The sequence below is a fragment of the Poecilia formosa genome, unplaced genomic scaffold (genome assembly GCF_000485575.1).
Source record: "Poecilia formosa unplaced genomic scaffold, Poecilia_formosa-5.1.2 Scaffold228, whole genome shotgun sequence".
Classification (NCBI taxonomy): domain Eukaryota; kingdom Metazoa; phylum Chordata; class Actinopteri; order Cyprinodontiformes; family Poeciliidae; genus Poecilia; species Poecilia formosa.
This window is the reverse complement of record NW_006800167.1, coordinates 707,408-728,357: the sequence shown is the minus strand read 5'-3', so window position 1 is coordinate 728,357 and position 20,950 is coordinate 707,408. Positions and strand designations below refer to the sequence as shown.

Here is a 20,950-nt window from a genome sequence, read left to right as displayed (position 1 = left end):
CTTCACCCTGTGTTACATCTGTTTGTAATATTTAGATAAACGGGTGGGTGAAATCTCCCATAAACCTATAAATGAACAATTGGTCCAGTGAACAGGAACGCTTTTAAACTTTAGAGGACCTTGCTCTTACAAATACAAATGACAGACATAATATTTAGATCTAAGCTATCTTTTATATAACATTAACAAATTGAGGAACTGTGCAAGGAAACAAAAATGACCTTTTATGGTAATGCAGTTATCTCAACAGAAGCACTTTATTGTAGGATTTTTGGAAAACAAAAAGAGAGCATACCTGGATTTATCCATAACATTACAAATGACACAATCCACTAACCAAATGTACATGAAACCTTAAACCACTTAAAGTCAGAGATGTTAAAGTTACATAGCAGGTGAAGTAAGAGAAAATAGTTTAGGCCATTTTCGTACTGAGATATTTCTCAAAGCCCCTCATTAAGCACTCTTGCTCGAACATTTACCTCAATCAAAGTCAAAACAGTTAGAAACAATATTTTTGTCCCTTTATACTGACTTGATTTTCACTACTACAACCTTCCTCATTTCAGTTCATTTTAACTGCTAACATACAATGAATTTAAAAATTCAATCTATGTACAAATAAAGCACCTTAAACTTTGAGAGTTTATGAAAACAGTTCTTTGTGTTTAGCAAGTGCTATCACAATATATTCAGGAAACAACACTCTAGATGTAACGTCTGTAAAACACCAGTTTCAGCCTCCATGTATAACTTCACCAGGAAGATATCCTCATCCGACCACTCTCAGTTTCTTCCCCTCCTCCTGTTATCACCTAACAGAATAAATGGAAAAAATGAATTAATGTTCGTTGCTTTGAACTTAACTTTGCTTAACTGGGAAACACAGTAAGTATTGCGTCGCAGCTCAGAAATCTTTATAGTCTGATCTCAGTTCTTTCCACATGACAGAACCAAGCTCAGCACAGCAAGAAGGTGGGAGTATAGCTGCCCCCGCAGAACCTCAAAACCTGTATGAATTATGGACCTCAGACAGACCTCACAAAAAAGTTGCACAAAATGCAGCTGCACAGACATAGTAAATGTCAGCTTAACATTTAGGTAAGCAATGTGCAGGCAAGCATGTTGAAATAAGCAAGAAGCCAAAGATGACATTAGAAATTGTTTGACTTTTTTTGGAAATATGCTCATGTGCTTCCTCACCGAGTTTAAGGAAAAGCAAAAAAAAAAAAAAAAAAGACTGATATGATCCCTGCATCTGCATGGAAAATGTGATTCAGTACTCCACTGGCTTAACTTAGCTCATGAACTGGAAAGTGATGGAATCAGCCAGGGTGCACATCAGAAAGCACCTACCAGTAAACCCTGACTTTATTTAGTATTTATTCAATTTGTGTAGACTAACAAAAAAAAAAAGGCTTGGCAGTAGGTCTTAAAAAAAAAAAAAAAAAAAGGCTTGGCAGTAGGTCTTACTATTTAGCTTTAACTGCTTTTCCCAGTGAAGTTACAAGTCAACATAGGGTGATATAAAAAGTTAATCTGCCTGCTCCTAAACAACTAAATATTCTTGTTTTGCTTTATTTTCTATTCTATGCTTCACATTTATCATGCACAAATGATTTTTCCCCCAAGTAATTTTAAGGAAAAAGTAAGCACTTTGAGTTGATTTCTCAAAAAGTCAAACCATTCCATAAAAAACACCCAGAAGGACTGATGGGACAGAGTACAAATATGATGCAGGGCAATACAATCATGTGACACAGATGCAGGAACAAACATGACATTACAGTCAACATTAACTCAAAGACGATGTTGGGGATTCCATTTAGATTGGGTAAAATCTGTTTTTTTCCTTATTATTTGTATTTATTTTACCTACAACTCTTCTTGCATTAGGTCTTCCTATGAAAGGGAAGCAAGCATACACACTCCATATTAATAAATAACAAGTTTTCTGAGTTAGTGAGTTATAGATGATAATAAAACTCACTTTGGATCAGTCCAGCAAGTTGCTCAGCATCAAGGTCTGGGTTCCCTTCAAAGGTAATAATCCCTGAACGGTCAACTCCTGTTGGAAAAAAATATATTTTTATTTAATTTGAGTAATTACACCACTTAACAAGTCACAAATCTAATGTTTAACAGTCACACTCCTCTACTTTCTAACTATCACGTTGTTGCAAAGATAAAGGCTAAAAATTACAGTAAATGTCCTTGAACATCTACGTTCCATTTACCTTCCAGGCCAATGTTTGTGGAGCCTGAACTGGTAACCCTGGAGCCTGAACTGGTAACCCTGGTGATTTTGCGGACAGAAGGTTCAATGACCCTGGTAATTGTAGTGGTGGGCCTCTCAATAACCCTGGTAATTGTAGTGGTGGGCTTGTCAATAACCCTTATCACTTTTTTCTCTTCAGGAGCTGCAAAAAAAGAGATTGTTTGATTACAATAAACTTTGATGAAAATATATTTATGCTTGTTTGAGTGCCATGACATTGTATCAGAACTATTACCTTAGCTAAACTTTGGCATCACAAATTCTTACCATATTATCTCCACCGATTACTTTCCACAAAATTTTAAACATACATACTTTGTGATGTGACTTAGAGACGTCTTGATCGTATTCACTCAATGATTCAAGACTGTTTTTTTTAATCACATTTGTCTGTTGTATGTATACTGTCAGTGATTTCATCAAGAGAAAAACACACTGACCCATGTGTCCACATTGCAATGAGCATGGTTTAAAACCTGTGCTATAGACCACAAGCTCTTCTTTAACATTCTTTTTTTTTATTTTTTACCCTGTGTAATAACATTGATGGCAAGATAGTTTGCCTCTTCTTCCTGTGTTAAGAACTTCTGTATCAACAAGTCATATCAAAACAGAGAGTAAATAATGTAAATAATGTACTAAATTTAACACACCACTAGTGTGTTAACTAGTGTTGGAGGAGAATATTTAGGCTAACTTGAAGAAAAATAGGTTAAGCCCAAATATCTGTTGGATTAGTATTATGGCCAAAAAAATTCTAACCAAAATTAAAATATCGCTATTTAGTAAAAAAAATATTTTGGAATTAAAGATTACTTTCCTTTCTAGTTGCATTATAGGTTTCTCCTTAAACAAAAATGAATTACATGACAATAAAAGGGTTTTAAATCATAATTACATTGTTGGACAACACGTGTGATGATCTTCTCTAAAACAAGAAATAAAGAAAATATTTATTAAAAAAAGACATTGAAAATTCAAAAATGTAAATAGTACTATAATATGTAAATATTATCACCTACTCATAAATGTAAGAGGTATTTCCTGATATCTGTATCCTGAAACAAACTGTAAAAATATGATACAACAGTTGTATCAGAATAATATAAAAACAATCAATCCTAAGAGAAATTAAGTAAAGAGGTTCAGTACATTATAAAGCTTCAAGGCACATGTTTTCATCACAAAAACCAACATACTGTCTTATTTAAACACTAAAGCTGTGATAAAAAACTTAATTCACCTTGATTTGTATGTAAGTGATGAGCTTCCTGAGTATGGAAAGGAGTTCCTGATTCCCCACAGGGATGTCTGGAAGACAGCAGGGGTCGTTAACCACAATTAAGCTTTTGGAGAAAATAAAAAAAACAAAAAAAAAAAAAAAATGTGCATGTCTTGACATATAAATTAATGGAAGGGAATGTTAATAAAGCTGAATAGACAAAGATCTCACCTTCGGGGTATAAAATTTGGTCGACAAAATGAATAACACCATTTGTGGCCATCTGATCGGTTTCTGGGAGAAGCACGGAATTCACTTGCACAGCATTATTCACCTGAGACAAACAGTTGAAGCATACATAAACGAGAAGGTTGTGGTATGATTGACAGAAAGTAACACTAATCACCACAGTAAGTCAGTAGCTTGCTGTTGGCACAATTTAATCAAAATTTAGCACAATTTAAAATGAGATTTTCTAAAATATGGAAATTTCCACAACGACAAAAAACAAAACCAAAACCAACAACTGCTAAATATTCAGAACACTATTAAGATATGCTGTCCTTAAAACTATACATAAAGGTCGAATTTTCTTTGGTAAAATGGTTCAGCGCCAAATACCTACAAATTTTAGTTGAAGATTGCTTCCCTGGAGAGATTTTAGAAGATTTGTCACGCCGCCCTCCAAGCCACCTCCAATGACGATACCATTACTTAAGTGATACAGAAGAATTGTCTGGAGTGCATTCATGTCACCTGAAATAAACAACGGCAAAACATTATTTGTTGAGGGATTTATGTGATTTTCAACTGCCAACATATGTGCTGGAGGGAGGTATAATAAACGGTAGAGTCATTACAGCAGATGTACCTTTCAACATGTTCAACTCTCTTTCAGTCAAAGCAGCAAACGCCTTATCACTGGGGGCAAACAACGTAAAACCTCCCTCTTGTCTGAGCAGGTCTGTCAACCCAGCTGCTTCCATTAGAGACAAAAAGACTCTGCAGCACAAAGAAGAAAAAAGTTGGCTGGTGTAGAAACCACAGAGGGCTGATGAATTGCACTGACAGCACTATTTTCTTTTCCAAGAGTGCTTAGTGAATTAAACGGAAAATAAAAAGTGGTTGAGAAAATGCTTAATTTTAACACCAATATCCACTTCTACCAAAATTGGCCAGGACTTACTTAAAATTTCCGTTTTCAGTCAGAATCTCGAACATAGATTTTTCTGCAGGCATCAACATAGTCCTCATGAGATGAAGGGCTCCGTTGCTCCCTTCTTTGCTGCCTCTTATCAGGCAGGAATTTTCAATGCACACAGCCTGCAGAGAAAATCCACAGGATAAAACCAAAGGATTGATGGGGTTTCTCTAAAATACTGTGATTAATGGAAGTATGACATAAAGGATGATGTGTTTGCCTAGTGGTCTAAAGCTCTCATTTTTGGGGAGGACTTTGGTGAAGATGACGCACCGTGCGGTAAATGAAGACCCTGAGGGTCTTTCCTCCAATAGTCTCCAGCTGCTGGCCATTATACAGTTGTCCAAGACCAAACTTATTCTTTAGGACGTGGTTCTCCAGGATGATCTTAAGCTCGCTTTGATCCATGGACATCACTTCGTCTGCAATTAAAAGACATTTTCCCGTGTGTAAATAAACACAATTCACAATTGCAAGGGATATTTTTGCTAAATTTGCTCATCATCACCACAGCTTTCACTAACTTCATGGGTCAGTAGCCAAAACATGTAGCAGTAACCTACACATTTATTTATACTTTGAATTAACTTGATTTCCTGAAAATCTAACAATTAGTCTGTTTGCTTTAATTTTAAAGACCCTTATTTGCTTCTGTTGAAGACTCGATTCACTGAGAGATTGTCTTTGACAGAAACCTCATTTTGCCTGGAGTGACATATGTAATGTATCTTAGGACTCTTGAGTGATGTGTATAATTTGATTTAAAATCTTTCCAAGTAGAGTCATTGCAAAGAGTTTTCTGATTAAAAATGATTGACTACTTCCACTGTTTGCTGTCCTATATTGTGCGTCTGAACTATACATTCTCTCGCTTCAAGAACATTTCTATGGACATGTCTCCATATCCAATTAAAAATGATCAACAAACTAGGAGGAAGAATGCAAGAAAGAAAACACTGTTGCTGAAGGAGGAGTTGTCACTTTAGACCTTTTAAGAACTGCAGAAAAGAGATGCCATACATGGTATAGCAAGCTGTTTGTGACTCACCAGTAAAGGCAGCATTGAGAGGAGCCAGCAAAGTGTACTCAGCGTCTGCTCTCATTTCAGCGGACAGGCCCAGCTCAGTGATCATGTCACCAAAGGTTGACTGTGAACCTCCCAACAGTTCCATTACCTGCTTAGCTTAAAAGCAAAAAATAAATATACATAAATAAACACAATTAAAACACAATTGAAATATGAAAATAGATAGAATATGAATAAGTAAAGTGTGCTAAAGTAAGCAGATTAGGGGAAATGTTGATCTAACCTGAGTCTGGAATCAGCACTTGGTCAATAAGGTGGATCACACCGTTGGTAGTGACAATGTCCTTCTTGAGTACCATCTTAATGCCGTTAACTGTTAAACTGTCTCCATCGCAACCTATTTCAATGTTGTTTCCTTCCAGGGTTTCATAAGAGGTTCCTGCCATGATGGCTTCAGAGCACTGGACTGAGCCCAGGAGGTGGAAATTCAAGAGCGCTGAAAATAAAAGTTGGGAATTATTTCTTTAAGCAGTAAGACATTTACAGAATGGATGGAGATTCATGTTAAGCTAAGCAGATAATACCCTAGAAACCTGTAGACCCTTTTGGACCCTGGATTTCTTTGTAGTTATAATTAGCTCACAATCAATTTGATGTCATTGGCAAAGCTAATGGGCAAGAGAGTGGTTGAGATATTTTGCCAAGTAGTTCAGTGTGCTCATTAAGACATCTGCTTCTTGCTACTCAGAGCCTTTACAAATCTTATGCCAAAAATGTTGAACAGCTCACTATGTAAAGCATATGTGTCAAATTCAAGATCCAGAAACCAAATCCGGCCTACCACATCTTTGTATGTGGTCCAATAGATGGACATATATTAAATATTTAAATATTATTTTATCAATCAAATCAAAGCAATTGTTATTTATACTTCCAAATTACATCAATCTTATGTTCAGTATTATTTAGTTTTAAGGAATAGTAATACAATGCAGAGAGAACCATTAATATTTTAATGGTTTGTTAATGGTATTTTATCAATGCATTCTGTCTGCCCTTTGAGGACATCCATGACTTTGCTATAGCCCACAATGAAAATGAGTTTCACACCCTAATCTGAAGGTTTTACATTATAATTACTGTAGTGCTTACTTTGTCACTGACAGCACTCCACAAATACTTCTAAAAAATAAATACAAGGCATTAAATTTGAGAAAAAGTTTATTTCTTTTGAGACTTTATAGCTAAATGATGTTCTGATCAGAAGATTTTAGACATTCATTACCATCCTAATGTTTTTACTATGGAATGAATGAGTGAAAAAGGCGATCAAATTCAATCATTTTTAAACAAGAATTTGGTGCATAAGTTTGAATTTGTTCTCAATGTTCTATTGTCCAAACAGCATAAATCATACTGGGTCAAATATGTACATGTAGCAGGGTGAGAACAAGATGTTATAAGAAATGAAAAGATTAAGCATAAAAATAAGCACCTCAACATGATTTTTTTCTGTTTTAATTTCTCCTTGTAATATTATTAATGTATTATTTCCGTTATTCGGTGCGATTCCATATACAACCGCTAGGGGGCGCCTGTCGTGTTAGCGGCATCGAGAAGGTTGAGCACATAGAAGAAGAATAAACTTTCCTATCCTTGGTGGGTGTTTTCTTGTTGTTTTATTTTTTATTTTTATTGGAGAACATTTGCCTGTTTTCTTCAAATTGAGGGTGACAGGTTTTACTCTAATGTTTAATGGTTGGACACAACACAACAAATGATCCAAAATACATATAAAAAACGTGGCTTTAGAAAGAATAAAACTGGCACATTTTTAGCTTGGGGTTTCCCCCAATGTATTGTAAGCCTGGCAGGCCACCAGGCTTTACTTGCCCCCCTATCCCCATGAGGTCAACTGTTCGTTTTTTTTTTTTTTTTTAAGGGTTTTTCATACACCAGTAACAGTGACAGTAAAGACGGATTAAGCTCAGTTTATAGTTGACTCATTGAACTGGATGTGAGGAGGTGCGCAACATTTGCTCCATTCCTGCATCTACCCATTAGCCTAACATGCTATTATTTCTAAATAACAATGCCTGTTGATGTACATCTGAATTTTTGTAACTTTTCACGTTTTTAACGCAAAAATGTTGGTGGAAAGCCTAAATGAATTGAAACAGTTATCTGCCTGAATCTTATTAATGGTTACAGAAAGTAAAATTATCTCAGTTGGAAAAATAAGTATTGTATTGAATCACCAAAACTTTAATTAATGACATCCATGCCAATAATGGGTTTTTGTAAACCTCAGAGAACTGTATCCATATCACAGAACCAAAGTGATTTTCCTTATTTGAAATGATCAAATTTAAGATTTAAAATTCCTTTTCTGAAAACCATCTTTCCCCTTAAATTATGCAGTTTAACTTGTTTCAATTGACAATTGTTGGATTTACCTCTCAGGACGTCTTTGTCACTTAAAAGTCTTTCCATGGTATCGCCACCAATCTTGTCAAAGGCATCGTTGGTAGGAGCGAAGAGGGTGTAGAATCCTGGCTGACCCAGTTTTTCCAGCAGTCCAGCAGTCTGAGCTACATCCTAACAAGTGGGTTCAGGAACAGCAATATGATTTAAAAACTTCAACATAAAAAAATTTGAAAATATGTATAATGTGTGTACTTACAGCTAGCGTTGTCAAATCTTCCTCAACCTCAATATAATCCTGGATAGTGCTTCCAACGCTAGTGATGACACGGTCAATGACATGAACAACTCCATTGGTTGCAACCTGGTTGCCATAGATAATCCTAGCACAGTTTACAGTAACCACCTGCGAACAATGTCAGTTTTCTCAGTAAACCTCAAGCAATCTGTTCCATTGCAAGACTTTGTCATAATACTGCATGTACTACATAGCAATACTCACCCCATTGGAATAATGGTTAACATAGAGACCAAGGTCATTGTACATAGAGGTCAATTTCAATCCATTCTTTAGATCTTTGGTTAGGAGGCGTTTGTTGACCATGTGGTAGTGCAGAGCATTGAAGAGTTCAATGTTGACGTTGCTGACCAGTGCATTCCTTATTGTCTGTAAGATGAGGAAAACAAAGTGGTCAAAATGCGAAAGAAAGAACAACAAGTTAAATGATTTTTGCTTTTGTCCTGACTCACCTCATCCAACAGCTCCCAGGCATCATTGCTTGGAGCAAAGAAAGTGAAGGATCCCGGTCCCTCAATCTCAGGTCTGAGCTTAGAAATGTCCGCATAATTTTGGGTTGAAGTAGCCTGAACAAGACCCAGACTCCCATACACGTGGTCAATTGGAGCAACTGAAAAACAAATGTACTTTTTTTTGAAAGGACAATAAAAAGTTGCAAAGTCACTCTCAATTAATTGAGTGTGATTTCAAAATGAATTCACATCTATTCTCCAAGTGGATTAAGGACCTCCATCTAACTTTTATTCACCCAGTTAGTCCTATACCTGCAGGACAGCCTGTCATGCCTTCAAGCTTGATATATCCTGGACAGCACTCATACAGCACAGTCCTGCAGAGAACGCAGACAAGCATACAAATCTAAACCATGCGTATTTCACATTCTTCAAAATAATGCTTACAATTACTTTTTTTTTTTTTTTACTTTTTTTTACTGAATTACATAACAATTTTGAAAGCTGTAATGAGTCGTCTGTTTTGGATTAGGTTGTCTGTCTTTAAGAGGATTCTTCTGTGTTTGCAGATGTAACTCATTATCTACCGAATAATCTCAACACACAGTGCGATCCAGAAGTCTGAGCCAAAACCTCAAGGAAAGGCAGCCTGAGGATACTGCTACCATTTCAGTAGTAGATTATTATTTTTTTTTTTTTTTGCAAAGCCTTTGAAGATAACCATTTATTTTGAACTTTTATTAACATTCGACTAACCTTATACATGTTGGAATTTTTGCCAATAAATACTTGTACGCATAAAAATGATTCTTTATAAACTGTAAAAAATAATATAATGTTTAAAAAAGTGATCTCCATAGTTTTCCATTTTTTAATAAGTCTCAAATGAGACTTATGAAATCTCAACACACAAAAACACAAATAATTCACAGTAACCATAACCGTAGCCCTGCCAAAGAAACAATGGATAATTTGTTTATTCCACTCATTTTGCCTGACACTGCAATCCGAAGAGAACTGTAAAACTTAATGTGCAGCTGTGAGACAAATACGTGATTTACACCAACGTGATCAAGTCATGTCGAAACTGCAACTCTTACTCCACCTACAGTAAAGCTACTATGTGATGATGTACATTTTACCCCACATAACTCCCAGTTATTCAACAATAAAAGGACCCTGAAGAAATGAGCATTCCGGATGCAGCTATTAAAGATAAGCAATGCCACATGCTCCTAGGGATGGCTGAGGAGGTCATTAGAAGAGATTCCTTAGGTTTATTGTGAGAGAAGATGATCTTTACCCAACTTCAGCTTGACATAATTAAAGTCATCGTGACAAATACTAAGAACAATGTTAGGCTTTTATGTTTTAAAAATAAACCACTTGCTGTTGGATCAACAAACATATTCGTGATTCAGTGATGATTCAACAGAATTTAATTGGAGACATCAATTGCTCAAAATTAGGAGTTTTCTTTCTGGAAGTTGTTGAAAATGTGCATACAATTAAAGCTCCACATGTGTTCTCCAGTTGTAGTGGACTTCTAAAACAAGTATTAAATTACAGTGCTGCACTCACGGTATGCAATGTTCAAAAAACGAACGAATAAACAGAAAAAAAGCAAACAAACATGTAATGAATGTCTGAAATGTTGCCCGCTAATATAATTTTATTAAATACATAATGATCAAATAGCTCAGAGTTTATAAGCATGGAGATTATTGAGGCACACTGCTTAATCTACTACAAATACTTTAAACCGTGCAAAAACCACTGCTTTGAGATCATGGCCAAATGCATGTATATAACATCTGTATTTAAATCAAGGTTGAATGGACTTGCAGGGACGGGGATGAGCTCATACAAGCCCTGACGGGGCAGAGTCAGCAAAACTTATATTGCTTTCCCACACAAAGGGACTGTGCCTGGCAACAGGCCTGGAAACTTTTGACCATCAGCATCTTTAGGAAAATGCTGCACCACTTCAAATCATGATAAGTTTATTGTAAAGTTTCCCCTCTTTAATGTATGTGTCAGTATTGTAATGTAATACATCACAGTCTGTCAGAGAGCTTGGTAGTAAAGTTTTCTTGGAATCTGGCTCACTTTGAAAGCACAGATATTCCCTTTGGGAAAAGAACAAATATTTTTACTGGCTACAAGAGATTAAACCCAGTTGGAACAATATGAAAAGAACAATTTAAGCCTTACTGCCTGGACTTCTGGTGTCCAGACAGCATTAGTGCTGAGGCACAGTTGGTGTTAACATTTATTTAATCTCATGGAAAAGCTGCTTTTGTTAAAATGTTGGGTTTTACCAAATTTTCTTACACTTTCTTTTCTATTCGATTTTATTCCACTGTCAGCAAACTTTGTGGTTCTCTATTTAAATAACTTGGTTCAGACCAGGATATGACTGGAGCAATATTTTTAGAATAAGCAATGATTTAAATTCAGCTTTAAGTACGTTGGCAAAAAAAAAATAAATAAATAAAAAAAATGTGCTTAATTGTTTGAGTTTCTACTTTGTCACATTAGTCAGTGTACTTTTTCTTCCAAAAGTTTCCAATTAAACTAATATACTCTAGTGAATGTGGGGTTTTATATGGGTGAGTTTTTCTTTTCTTTGCAAGGTGGGCTTTGTTAAAGAATTGGATCTGTGGGGGTTGCCAGAAGGAGGGGCTCACTCAGGGTGCCATTCACGTTAGGACCGCCTCTGTTAAGAACAGTTACCAACTTTAAAATGATATGTTTGGTAACTAGGGAGAAAAAGTCTTTAAGACCCACCAAAACATTGCATGGCTTAGATTTATGTTTAAGTTGCAATGTGCTGAGCCAGCAGGACTAACAAAAAAAAAAAAAAAAAAAAAACTCAAAGCTAACAACACCAAGTAATCATTTTTTATCCACTGTGATGCTGTGAAAAAGCTCTGGCAAGGATCTAAATAAAAAAAAAAAAAAAAAAAAAAAAAAGTGGGGGTTTTAATGGCGGCGCTTGATGGGTTTCCATTTATGAATGCAGTCACTATTCTGCAGCCACATCATATCCTGGAATCAGTGGTTCACCGCTGTGGCACCCAGCGACCACCAGGCTTGTAACATTATGAAACCCCCATTGAAGTTTATGGGATCAAATAGGATTGTCTTTGAGACGAAAGGTTTTAGGACTGCTTCTATAAATGTGTTTTTCATTCTACAAACCAGTGCAACTCAAAGTAACATAGCAGATGTTGTGATCTGGTACTGTGAAAACATCCAAGTTTCCATGAAAACGACTGAAGATGAAACAGGAGAAGATGGGAGAGCAAGAAGAAATGGCAAACATGTTTGCAGAAACAAACAGAGCAGGAAACTTTATTTCCTAAACGTGAATGTCATTTCTTTTAACAGGATAACCAACTTACGCTTTCTTTCCGCAGATGGACCCGTGGTACCAATTACGACAAGTACTAAAGTATTTCTTCTTTGTCCCCATAACTTGCTGAAGTGCACAGACATTGGGTCTGGTGAAATTTATTGGAGAAAATGCGACAAGGATTAATAAGCACATTAAGAGTAAAAATTGTTTTTAAAACCAAAGTATTCATTTTGAGAATGTGGAGAAAAAGAGAGACTGCTCTATATCAAACTTTCAAATAATACATAAGTTAGAGTAGGTAAAACGAACACCAGTGTCTTTTCAGCTATAAATATTGATGCAAGAACATTTATGAGCTTACATTTTTAAAATAAAATGACGTTCTTTTACAGTATATGAAACTAAATTGTAAGAAAGTACATTTTCTTGAGAAAGAAACATAAATGCACAGAGATGACTGCCCTCAAAAACTGAAGATTCCTGCATGTGCAGTGAAAAATTGAGGTATCTGAGGTTAGCACTGCAAACAAGCAAAATATAAACATAAAAAAAAAAGTCTATGTTGTTTGACTTACCCTTCTTTTCTTGCCCTAATGCGGCTGTGGGTAACTATTTTGTCATAAGCTGAGGAGTCAGCATGATCAAAGGTAGAGAGCACAAAGAGTGCGAAGGCAGCCACAAAGAGGAGCTTCATTCTTGATTCCTGAACTCCCCTCTAGCCCAGAGTAAAAGGAACACAGTCCTAGCTGGTGTTTATATAGCCCGAGTCTCACCCTCCACTCTAGGAGGATGGTTGGATTTCTGACATGCAAGAGCAACACAAACCTTTCCAAATGCCATAGCTCTCCTGTTTGGCACTACAAACCTCTCACTGTGGTCTATAAATTATTATTTGTAACATTGTTTGTAAAGGAATGATGGCATTTGTGGAGCAAAATTATCTAAAAATCCAAAGTGCAGATGTTCTTTTTTCATTTAGAACTAACGTTTGTAAACTTGTCAAAAACCAAATCAAGGCTTTAAAGGTATAAAACCACCAGTAAAAGCACACAAACCAAATACTTTGGAGCAGCTATTTTACTTGAAGTTAAGAATTTGCATTTACTTAGTCTTTAAAAAATGTAATTTGTGAGGGAAGCAAAAAAGCAATGAAGGGTGAGAAACCCCAAACACTTTACATGCTATTTGGGGAAACACCTCTAAGCTGAAATGTTTACTTACTTCAGAATGCAGTTTGTTCCCCCTGGTGGCAGAACAGAGTTTGGACACGTTATGTTTGCACAGAATTCTAGTGTTTTTTCTCCTGCCAGAATATTCAGAGAGAATATCAATTACAGATTTCTTTAATGACTTGGATCAAATTCAGAAATGTGGTGCAATGCTGAGGGTCACTGACTAAATATATTTTTTTATTTTTTTTATTTTAGGAAATAAAAACATTTTTAATGATCCTAGCTGACCATTCTAGATCAATTCCAGATCACTCTGCTCATCAGAATTTCCACTGTAAAAGACACAGAGTCTTGTAAAGTAAAACCAAAAGCGGCTATGTCACATTTACAAACCAGGGTAAAAACTTTGGCATTTTTGTGTGAACAAATGACATCTTAAGTACCAACTGTTTCAATACATCAAAACTCAGGTAAAATCCCAATTTATGCACAGATTGAGAGCATGTGTCAAATGCCACAAAATGGGAAAGCGTGTTTAATCAGAATGTTTAAATTTGTTTCCCCACATTGCACTGGCATCATATGCTTAATATTTGACATCCCGCAAAATAATAGAACATGTCACACAGCTCAGAGTACATGAATCTGATTACTTAGTCATAAAAATTAATTCACTGTACTCCAGCTCCCTCTGGAACTTACTAAATAATCTAAAGTTGTGGAAAGCTGAAGTGCTTCCACTTCAGCTTTCTACACTCATTTACCTGTTATTTTCCACACCTGGAAATAACAAATACAATTCAATGCTTTTTCAGAGTGCTAAGAAACCACAGAATTCAGCTTTAAAAAACTGGAATCTAAAGCTAAAGAAACAAATAAAAAAATAATTTGTTTTAATTATTTTAATATTCAGTTCAGGCAATGTTAAAGGTAGTACCCGACTGGGAAAAAATTTGAACATTCACTTTGATGACGTGTGAAGCTGGGTTGAGAAATTGATGTCTGGTAGCGCCTGGTTGCATATTTAATGACATATACTGAACTTTATGAGGCATTAAAGTGGCAGATGGCCACTCACAATCTAGTAAGTCAAAACTGTGCCAGATAACAATATAGCATACAAAAATGGCTTACATAGGATTATAGCCTTAGCATTTTAAACATCCCACTCAACTGTTGCTGTCGTACCAAAGACCTGAACCTAGTTTCAGCACTGCTTGTAAAAGACAATAGGTGGTTTTCAGTCAGCTGTATGTTAGTAATTCCAGTCATTTTGATTTGTTTTATCAGGACTGCTTTTGGCATAGATTCTTTTGCTCATTTTCTGCCGTGTTACTAAAAAAAAATAAAATACACACACACACACGTGTCTTTAGTATGATGAATTTGTATAATGTTAGAATGCTATGTGTAAAAGTGGCATTACTTCATAATTAGTCATTGCAAACAGTTATTATTAAAGCATATCTTCACATATAGCAAACAGTTATTATTAAAGCATATCTTCACATATAGCACATATAGCATTATACTTCATGCCTGGTGACCTAGATATGACACAAAAGCTCCCAATTAAGCCAACTGGATTTAATTATCCATCAGAATAAGTTTTAAATCCTGAATTCTTCTTCATTCAGGCCATAATAGTTGGACACCATGAATATGCTAATGTGAGTTGTGAAAACTGACAACACATCAATTCTTACATTATTTACCCTGGCCAGTAAGCACAAGCTTGAATAAGTAAGTTAAGTGAAAAACATTCAGCTATGTTAAAATTTAAAATATGTACAACAGTTTTACAACAAACTGTCCTCCGATGTTTTTTTTTGTTTTTTTTTTTTTTTTACCACCACACATTTTCAAATAAAGGCAACTTAGAAACCATAACATTTTGCTTCATTTTATTAGTGAACATTTATAATGTTTTATAAATAGTAAAAGTTGTCAAAGCTCATTAGCCCGCAAGATAAAAACACAGATTTTTTAGAAAGCAGATTCTGAAAGCAGTCTCAAAACGTGCACACATCTTCTTTTCTTTAACATCACTGTTAAGATTGTTCCATCTCACAGCTTTACCATCTTTGGGGATATAAACATGAAGTACAGGCAGCCTCTAATTTTCAAAGCTCTGTGATATTCAGAGGTAATGACTAAATTAAACAATACATTAGATTAAACAGCAGGCTGGGGACATATATAATTAGTGTTAATTTTCTAAATTAGATTCAGATTTTCTTGCACAATTATATAGAATCAAAAATAAACATTTTCAAGTGTATTACTGTTTGTGTAGGTAGAAACAGTCTTTTGTTTTTTAAGTTCAAAGTAAGAGATAAATAACATACCTGCTGAAAACTCACTTTCCTGAGCAGCAAGTGAGCAATCACATCGTTCGTAAAGAGGATATATTATTGGGTCTTTATATAACTGATTAGACGTATTAATGTACAAGAACTGATTAGACATATTAATGTATAAGAACAGTATGGTAGTATAGCTACTGTCAGTCACAAGCTATTTTTTTTTAAATATGATGATTAAGTAAATAATGATTCTACTGTGTGTTCCTTATTTGCAGACTCAGCTTTGCACTTTTTTTGGACCGTTTGTCACTTCCTTAGAAAGGACGGTACAAGAAAGCCCCATTTCCTGAGTTTCTGTGTTCATATTCTGTGAGACTTCCACATCTGCTTTGCCACTCAGAGCTTCGTCTTGGTTTTGCCTGCCAGATGCCACAAAAAAGGAATTGTTTTCATCAGATTTCAGAAAGGACGTTTGCTCCTGTTTCGGAGACCACTCATGCTTTGTCTGCTCTTTTGATATTTCAATCTCAGTCATCTCTGCACTCCACACAACAACGGAACAATTGTTTTGATAATTTGAGCCTGGAGAGTTGGTTGTGTTGGCAGCTTTATTTTGAAGTATAGTGGGGGACTTTGCCTCGGACATACGCGACTCTTTTTGACGTTCACCGGCAGCAGGTTTGCGACAATATTTGAAGGAATTTCCAGGATAAGCCAATGTTGTGCTCGCAACTGGACTTGTTCCCCCGCTGTGAGGTTTACTCTTCATCATTCCCAAAACTTCATAGCGGAAGCTGGAGATATCTTGCTTAAGCTCCTATTTGTTAAAGTAGAAATAGATAAACAAAGAGCAGCAAAAAGTTATACAGCAGTTCAAGATCACAGAAATCCAAGATTGTATTTATTCTGCGAAAAAAGGAGTCAGACAGTTTGCAATAATTTATAGGACGAAGGTAGCAAATAATGTAAATGCTGTTTATAGTGGAGTCCTCCCTGAAAATAAGAATAACGCGGTTCATTCTATACTTTGAATTTTCTTTGAGAAGGAAGCTTAGAAAAATGAAGAAAATTATAAGTTGTGTAGCTAAACTGAACTCAAATGTTCTAGTAAAAAACTTGATATAAATGTCCTCTTGATGTAGTTGCGTGTACAGCAATACAAACAGCTTTATACACTTTAAGAAAATCAAAGTTTACATTACAATCATACGTACCTTAAAGTTTTCCTCTGTCAACCCTTCCTCGGTTTTGGCATTTCTGATCATTGCAGCAACATATCGTTTCACAAGGTTCTTCAATACACCCTGAAATGCAAACTAGATTTTAGATAAATTCATACGCTGATTCATCTAAGATCAAAACTAAAATGTAATACTATGGTACTTGTTTGACAACAGACCTGATATTCATGGTTTAATTTGACATTTTCTGCTGCTCGCACCTGTGGTTAAAGGATAAGCAAAAGCAGCATATTACCTCTGTCTACTGCTGATACATTTTCTTTACATGCCCTTTCATAACAAAAACAAAAAAAGAAAGAAAAGAAAAAGAGGCTCTTATAATTCACATTGAAATATCTATTAGGTTATTAAATTTATGCCAAGCTCTTCTGGAGCAAAGATTTGAGGCACTGAAAACTCATCAGAGTAAACATCTTGCAACTCCTTACCCCTAATGTCTCAAATGTCTCCAGTGATTTTTTGCTTGGTTTCTTGAACACATTTGTTTTTATCCACCTCAGTAGATAAAACACCGATTTTGGACTCGGTATTATATTGAACGGAGATGGTAAAGTCCCGCCCTCTTCAAAATAGCTCATCCATAATTTTGTTCGTGCAAATTTCCATTCTATGTCTGCATGATCCTGGAAAAAAAAACAAGAAAATAATTAAAATTTTAGCTATTAAGTTAATGTTAAGCCTATCAAAAAAGAGATGGCTTATCTATCTATAGGACTTACAGCAATGTGCTGGTAGGAATTGTTCATCATTGCAATTAGCATGTTCAGAAGCACCACCAGGGAGATTATATTGTAGGTGCCGAACATAGTAGAGCCAACAAATTTGGTAAATGTATGGTTTGCTTTCACGTTGGTCACATAGAGACCAATAAGGCCAAACACAGACCAGAATAATGATTGGAGTGCTTCAAACAACCTGAGGAGTGAACAACCAGTAATGTATTAAAAAAAATACTATAACAGATATGTTGAAAAATATTTGATTGTTCGAAATATCAGTGGAGATAATGACTTGACTTACGTTGAAAAGGCATTATTTTGGGTATAACATCGAACACCGTAGCAGTACTCTGTACCATCCTTGGTTAATGGGACTGTTGCATAGTAATAATAGAGCTGGTTAAGGCCATTCGCAAAAGCCAAAAGCACGAGACAGTAGATGAACAGAAATTTGAGGATGTCCAGAAGCATTCGGCCAAGTGAAATCTGTAAGGGACCCAAATGTGAGTTGGCAGTGAAAAGACTGATCAGACGTAAGGTGCTGAAGATGTTAGCAATGGCAAACAAGGCCTCTGCTATCAACGTGGGGTGCAACATTTCCCAGCTGTCTCTCGGTCTGCAATCTCTGTGCTGTTAAAAACAAACAAACAAACAACAACAAAAAAACATTTACTTAACAGTCAATTTGTATTATCACTGTATAGTCGATGTAAAATCAACAACTAAGCTCATCTACACTTAAGGCTGCAAATTACCTTTGCATATGCAACAATTTTTAGAGAAATAGTTGCAAGATACAAGGAGTTCATTATGAAGTCCATTATGTTCCACCAATCATCCATGTAGTCCTTTAAACCACTTTCCCACATTTGTTTGATTTCAGCCCATATGAAACCTTGGATAAAACAAGGAGCAGGTGTAAACTGAGGTTAAAACATTATTGGTCACTACATATGGTCACCTGGGACAATACACAGTAAAAAAAAAAAAAAAAAAAAAAAAAAAAAAAACAAAAAAATGCTATAATTTTTTGATACACATCCTTACACGTATTTACAGTAAGTTACAGTAGATAAAGTTAAAATTTTCAATAATGTTACTTATTACAGATTAAATATAAACAACAACGAATGCATATGATGAACAACGGGTGGCATGTGTTGTTACCAATCACCCAGGGCAGGATAAGCCATTCCACAGTGGTGGGTTCTGGGCCCTGGATGTGGGCAGCCTGGCATGCTGGGTCATCAGAGTCGATATGCTGTGAGGCCAAGAAGAGCAGGAGGAGGAAGGTCAAGTAGGAAGAAGTGTGGCAGATAAACTTGATGAAAGGTTTACGGATGAATTGGCCATAGCGAGTCTTTGGAAAGAGCAGGTAGAAGACAGAAAGCAATGGAAAGAGGAGGCCAATGAAAGCACAGGTGATGAGCTTCACTGCCCAGTGACGCCTCCTCCAGCCTGGGAACTCATCATACCACCGAGACGCAAGAAGCTGCTGGCAGTTGGGTTGAGCAACAAACTGGGGAAAAGAGACATAGAAGAAAAGGTAAAAGACTGAAACCTAAAATAAGCTCAACCTTTTTTCTGTCTTTAAAGTCTGTTTTTAAATCCATTTGCTTGTTAAAATACAACAGCAAAATATGGCTGAAATAATTCAACGTGATGAATCAATTATTGAAAATAATCGTTAGCTAATTTAGAAGTCAATCAATTAACTGAGTACAGACTTGAAAACACTGATTAATCATCAGAATGACAGACAGATTAATCAATTACTAAACTAATCATTAGTTGCAGCCCCACAGCAAATGTTTAAAACGTGTAAAAAAAATGGCTTTGGGAAAATGATGCAGTTTTACTGCAACATGGATACAATATGGATGCAGGGTTTTTTCAGGAGCGCAGTTGGCTCACCGTTTCATGTCATAGAGAATTTGAGTTCTGGCTGCCCAGTAGATCAGGAAAAGAGCACACAAATAATACACTACCACTCAAGCTCAGCTTTTCTGATTTCTGGGAAACTATAGGAAGGTTTCAGTTTTTCAGGCTGTCAGTTCGAAGACAAAATCTCAGCATCAATATCGGAGTCGAGGCATGATTTTGTCCTTAACAGGAAAGCAGAAGCTTTAAAGAAACTGTTCCATAAGGCCAAATAAATATCCTTGTGACATTTTTTAACAATGCATTGTGGTATGATGGAAACCAGAAAGTGAAAATCTATTTGGTGACAACTCCAAACATATCAGCAGCCTCATGATTTCTATCACTTTAATGCTTTCCAAATTTCTCAAAGACAGTAAAAAGGAGATCACAGGATGGTGTTAATTCAGAAGGATGGGGTCCCTACCAGCCTTAATAAAACAGTAATAATTTTCTCAAAAAATAAAGAGCCTATACCTTAAACAGTTATTCAGTTTAAGAAATGTAACAATTGATTGCTGTAACTGGAATCCAAACTGAATCTCAAGTCTGTTTCCTACACTTATCCTTCAGTCTACCGAGATTTGATATAAATATTTGATGAACACTTGCAGACACTAATAAATGTTAAATTCATTTTAGCAACATTGTAGTCAAATAGATCCTATACAGCCTGTTTAGTTTAACGGTCTCCCCCAAAGCTATTACATGTCAGTCAATGGTTCCGTTAGGACATCAGAATCCTCATGAAATAGAGCCTGAAGTAAAGGGTGACTCTGACATGTTTCAACTGTTTTTACGAAATTTAAATAAATATTACACAAATGAAAGAAAAATTAACTATAAAGAGGAGTGCTAGAGGTTGGCTGAATGTTTCATCATGAATTTTCATTTTCCCCATTCCACAAAACATTAAAGCAAAGTAGAGCTGCCACACATTTTGTTCCTGAGTGAACATAAAGACAGCATGACTGTGGCTAGTACTGAGACAGAAAGCAATATTTAAATTTTATAGATTCAAATAGCCCGAATCTTATGTCCTCCCTCTATTTTCTATTTTACTTCATTATTAAATTATTAGGTTCACAGATAAAATAGCTGAGAATATTGTTCCAGCACTTACTTTCCCTCACAAGGTGTTTTCTGCAGGTCTACTGAACAGCACAAGTATAAAAACCTGTATTCTAAAGTATAATTTTAAATTCCTAATCCAAGATCTGTACCTCAGATAATCAGAGTTGAAACTAGCCATCACACACTATATTTAATACATTTTGCAGTCTGTTTGTTAATGATGTGGTGTTGTGTCTGGAATCAGTCATTTAATCA

At 35.7% G+C, this 20,950-nt stretch overlaps 2 protein-coding genes across 5 annotated transcripts in view; both read right to left on the bottom strand.

Moving 5' to 3' along the window:
• Positions 1-227: 227 nt before the first annotated feature.
• On the bottom strand, positions 228-13,002 carry postnb (periostin, osteoblast specific factor b). Of its 3 annotated transcripts, XM_007568634.2 has the most exons (21): positions 12,839-13,002; positions 12,310-12,408; positions 9,215-9,279; positions 8,903-9,060; positions 8,655-8,819; positions 8,412-8,558; positions 8,185-8,326; positions 6,012-6,224; positions 5,750-5,884; positions 4,975-5,123; positions 4,687-4,823; positions 4,372-4,502; positions 4,126-4,256; positions 3,732-3,834; positions 3,522-3,589; positions 3,301-3,346; positions 3,177-3,206; positions 2,238-2,420; positions 1,991-2,068; positions 1,876-1,902; positions 228-815 (listed from the first exon to the last, which is right to left on the bottom strand). In XM_007568634.2, the coding sequence occupies exons 1-21, from the start codon at positions 12,955-12,957 to the stop codon at positions 787-789; spliced, it is 2,355 nt and encodes a 784-aa protein (XP_007568696.1). In that variant the 5' UTR covers positions 12,958-13,002; the 3' UTR covers positions 228-786. The 3 variants fall into 3 exon arrangements, with proteins under 3 accessions (XP_007568696.1, XP_016535471.1, XP_007568697.1); XM_016679985.1 differs by lacking the exon at positions 3,177-3,206; XM_007568635.2 differs by lacking the exon at positions 1,876-1,902 and having other exon boundaries at positions 12,839-13,001.
• Positions 13,003-15,938: 2,936 nt separating this feature from the next.
• LOC103149453 (short transient receptor potential channel 4-like) overlaps positions 15,939-20,950 on the bottom strand; it is a 12,651-nt gene continuing 7,639 nt past the window's right edge. For both annotated transcript variants that reach the window (XM_007568633.2, XM_007568632.2), the window contains exons 4-11: positions 18,869-19,220; positions 18,457-18,596; positions 18,003-18,331; positions 17,702-17,897; positions 17,411-17,605; positions 17,141-17,182; positions 16,956-17,045; positions 15,939-16,558 (exon numbers count right to left, since the gene is read on the bottom strand). In XM_007568633.2, the coding sequence (XP_007568695.1) occupies positions 16,019-16,558; positions 16,956-17,045; positions 17,141-17,182; positions 17,411-17,605; positions 17,702-17,897; positions 18,003-18,331; positions 18,457-18,596; positions 18,869-19,220 (1,884 nt within the window). In that variant the 3' untranslated portion in view covers positions 15,939-16,018. The remainder of the gene's footprint in view (positions 16,559-16,955; positions 17,046-17,140; positions 17,183-17,410; positions 17,606-17,701; positions 17,898-18,002; positions 18,332-18,456; positions 18,597-18,868; positions 19,221-20,950) is intronic.

What these genes read in the sequence shown, in the direction of transcription:
- postnb (XM_007568634.2), bottom strand. Translation starts at nt 12,957, where the DNA reads ATGAAGCTCCTCTTTGTGGCTGCCTTCGCACTCTTTGTGCTCTCTACC. An exon ending in AGTGCTGATTCCAGACTCAG is followed by an intron (nt 5,885 to 6,011) that starts GTTAGATCAACA and finishes TTTGCTTTTAAG; the next exon opens with CTAAGCAGGTAATGGAACTG. An exon ending in TCTCAATGCTGCCTTTACTG is followed by an intron (nt 5,124 to 5,749) that starts GTGAGTCACAAA and finishes TTTTAATTGCAG; the next exon opens with ACGAAGTGATGTCCATGGAT.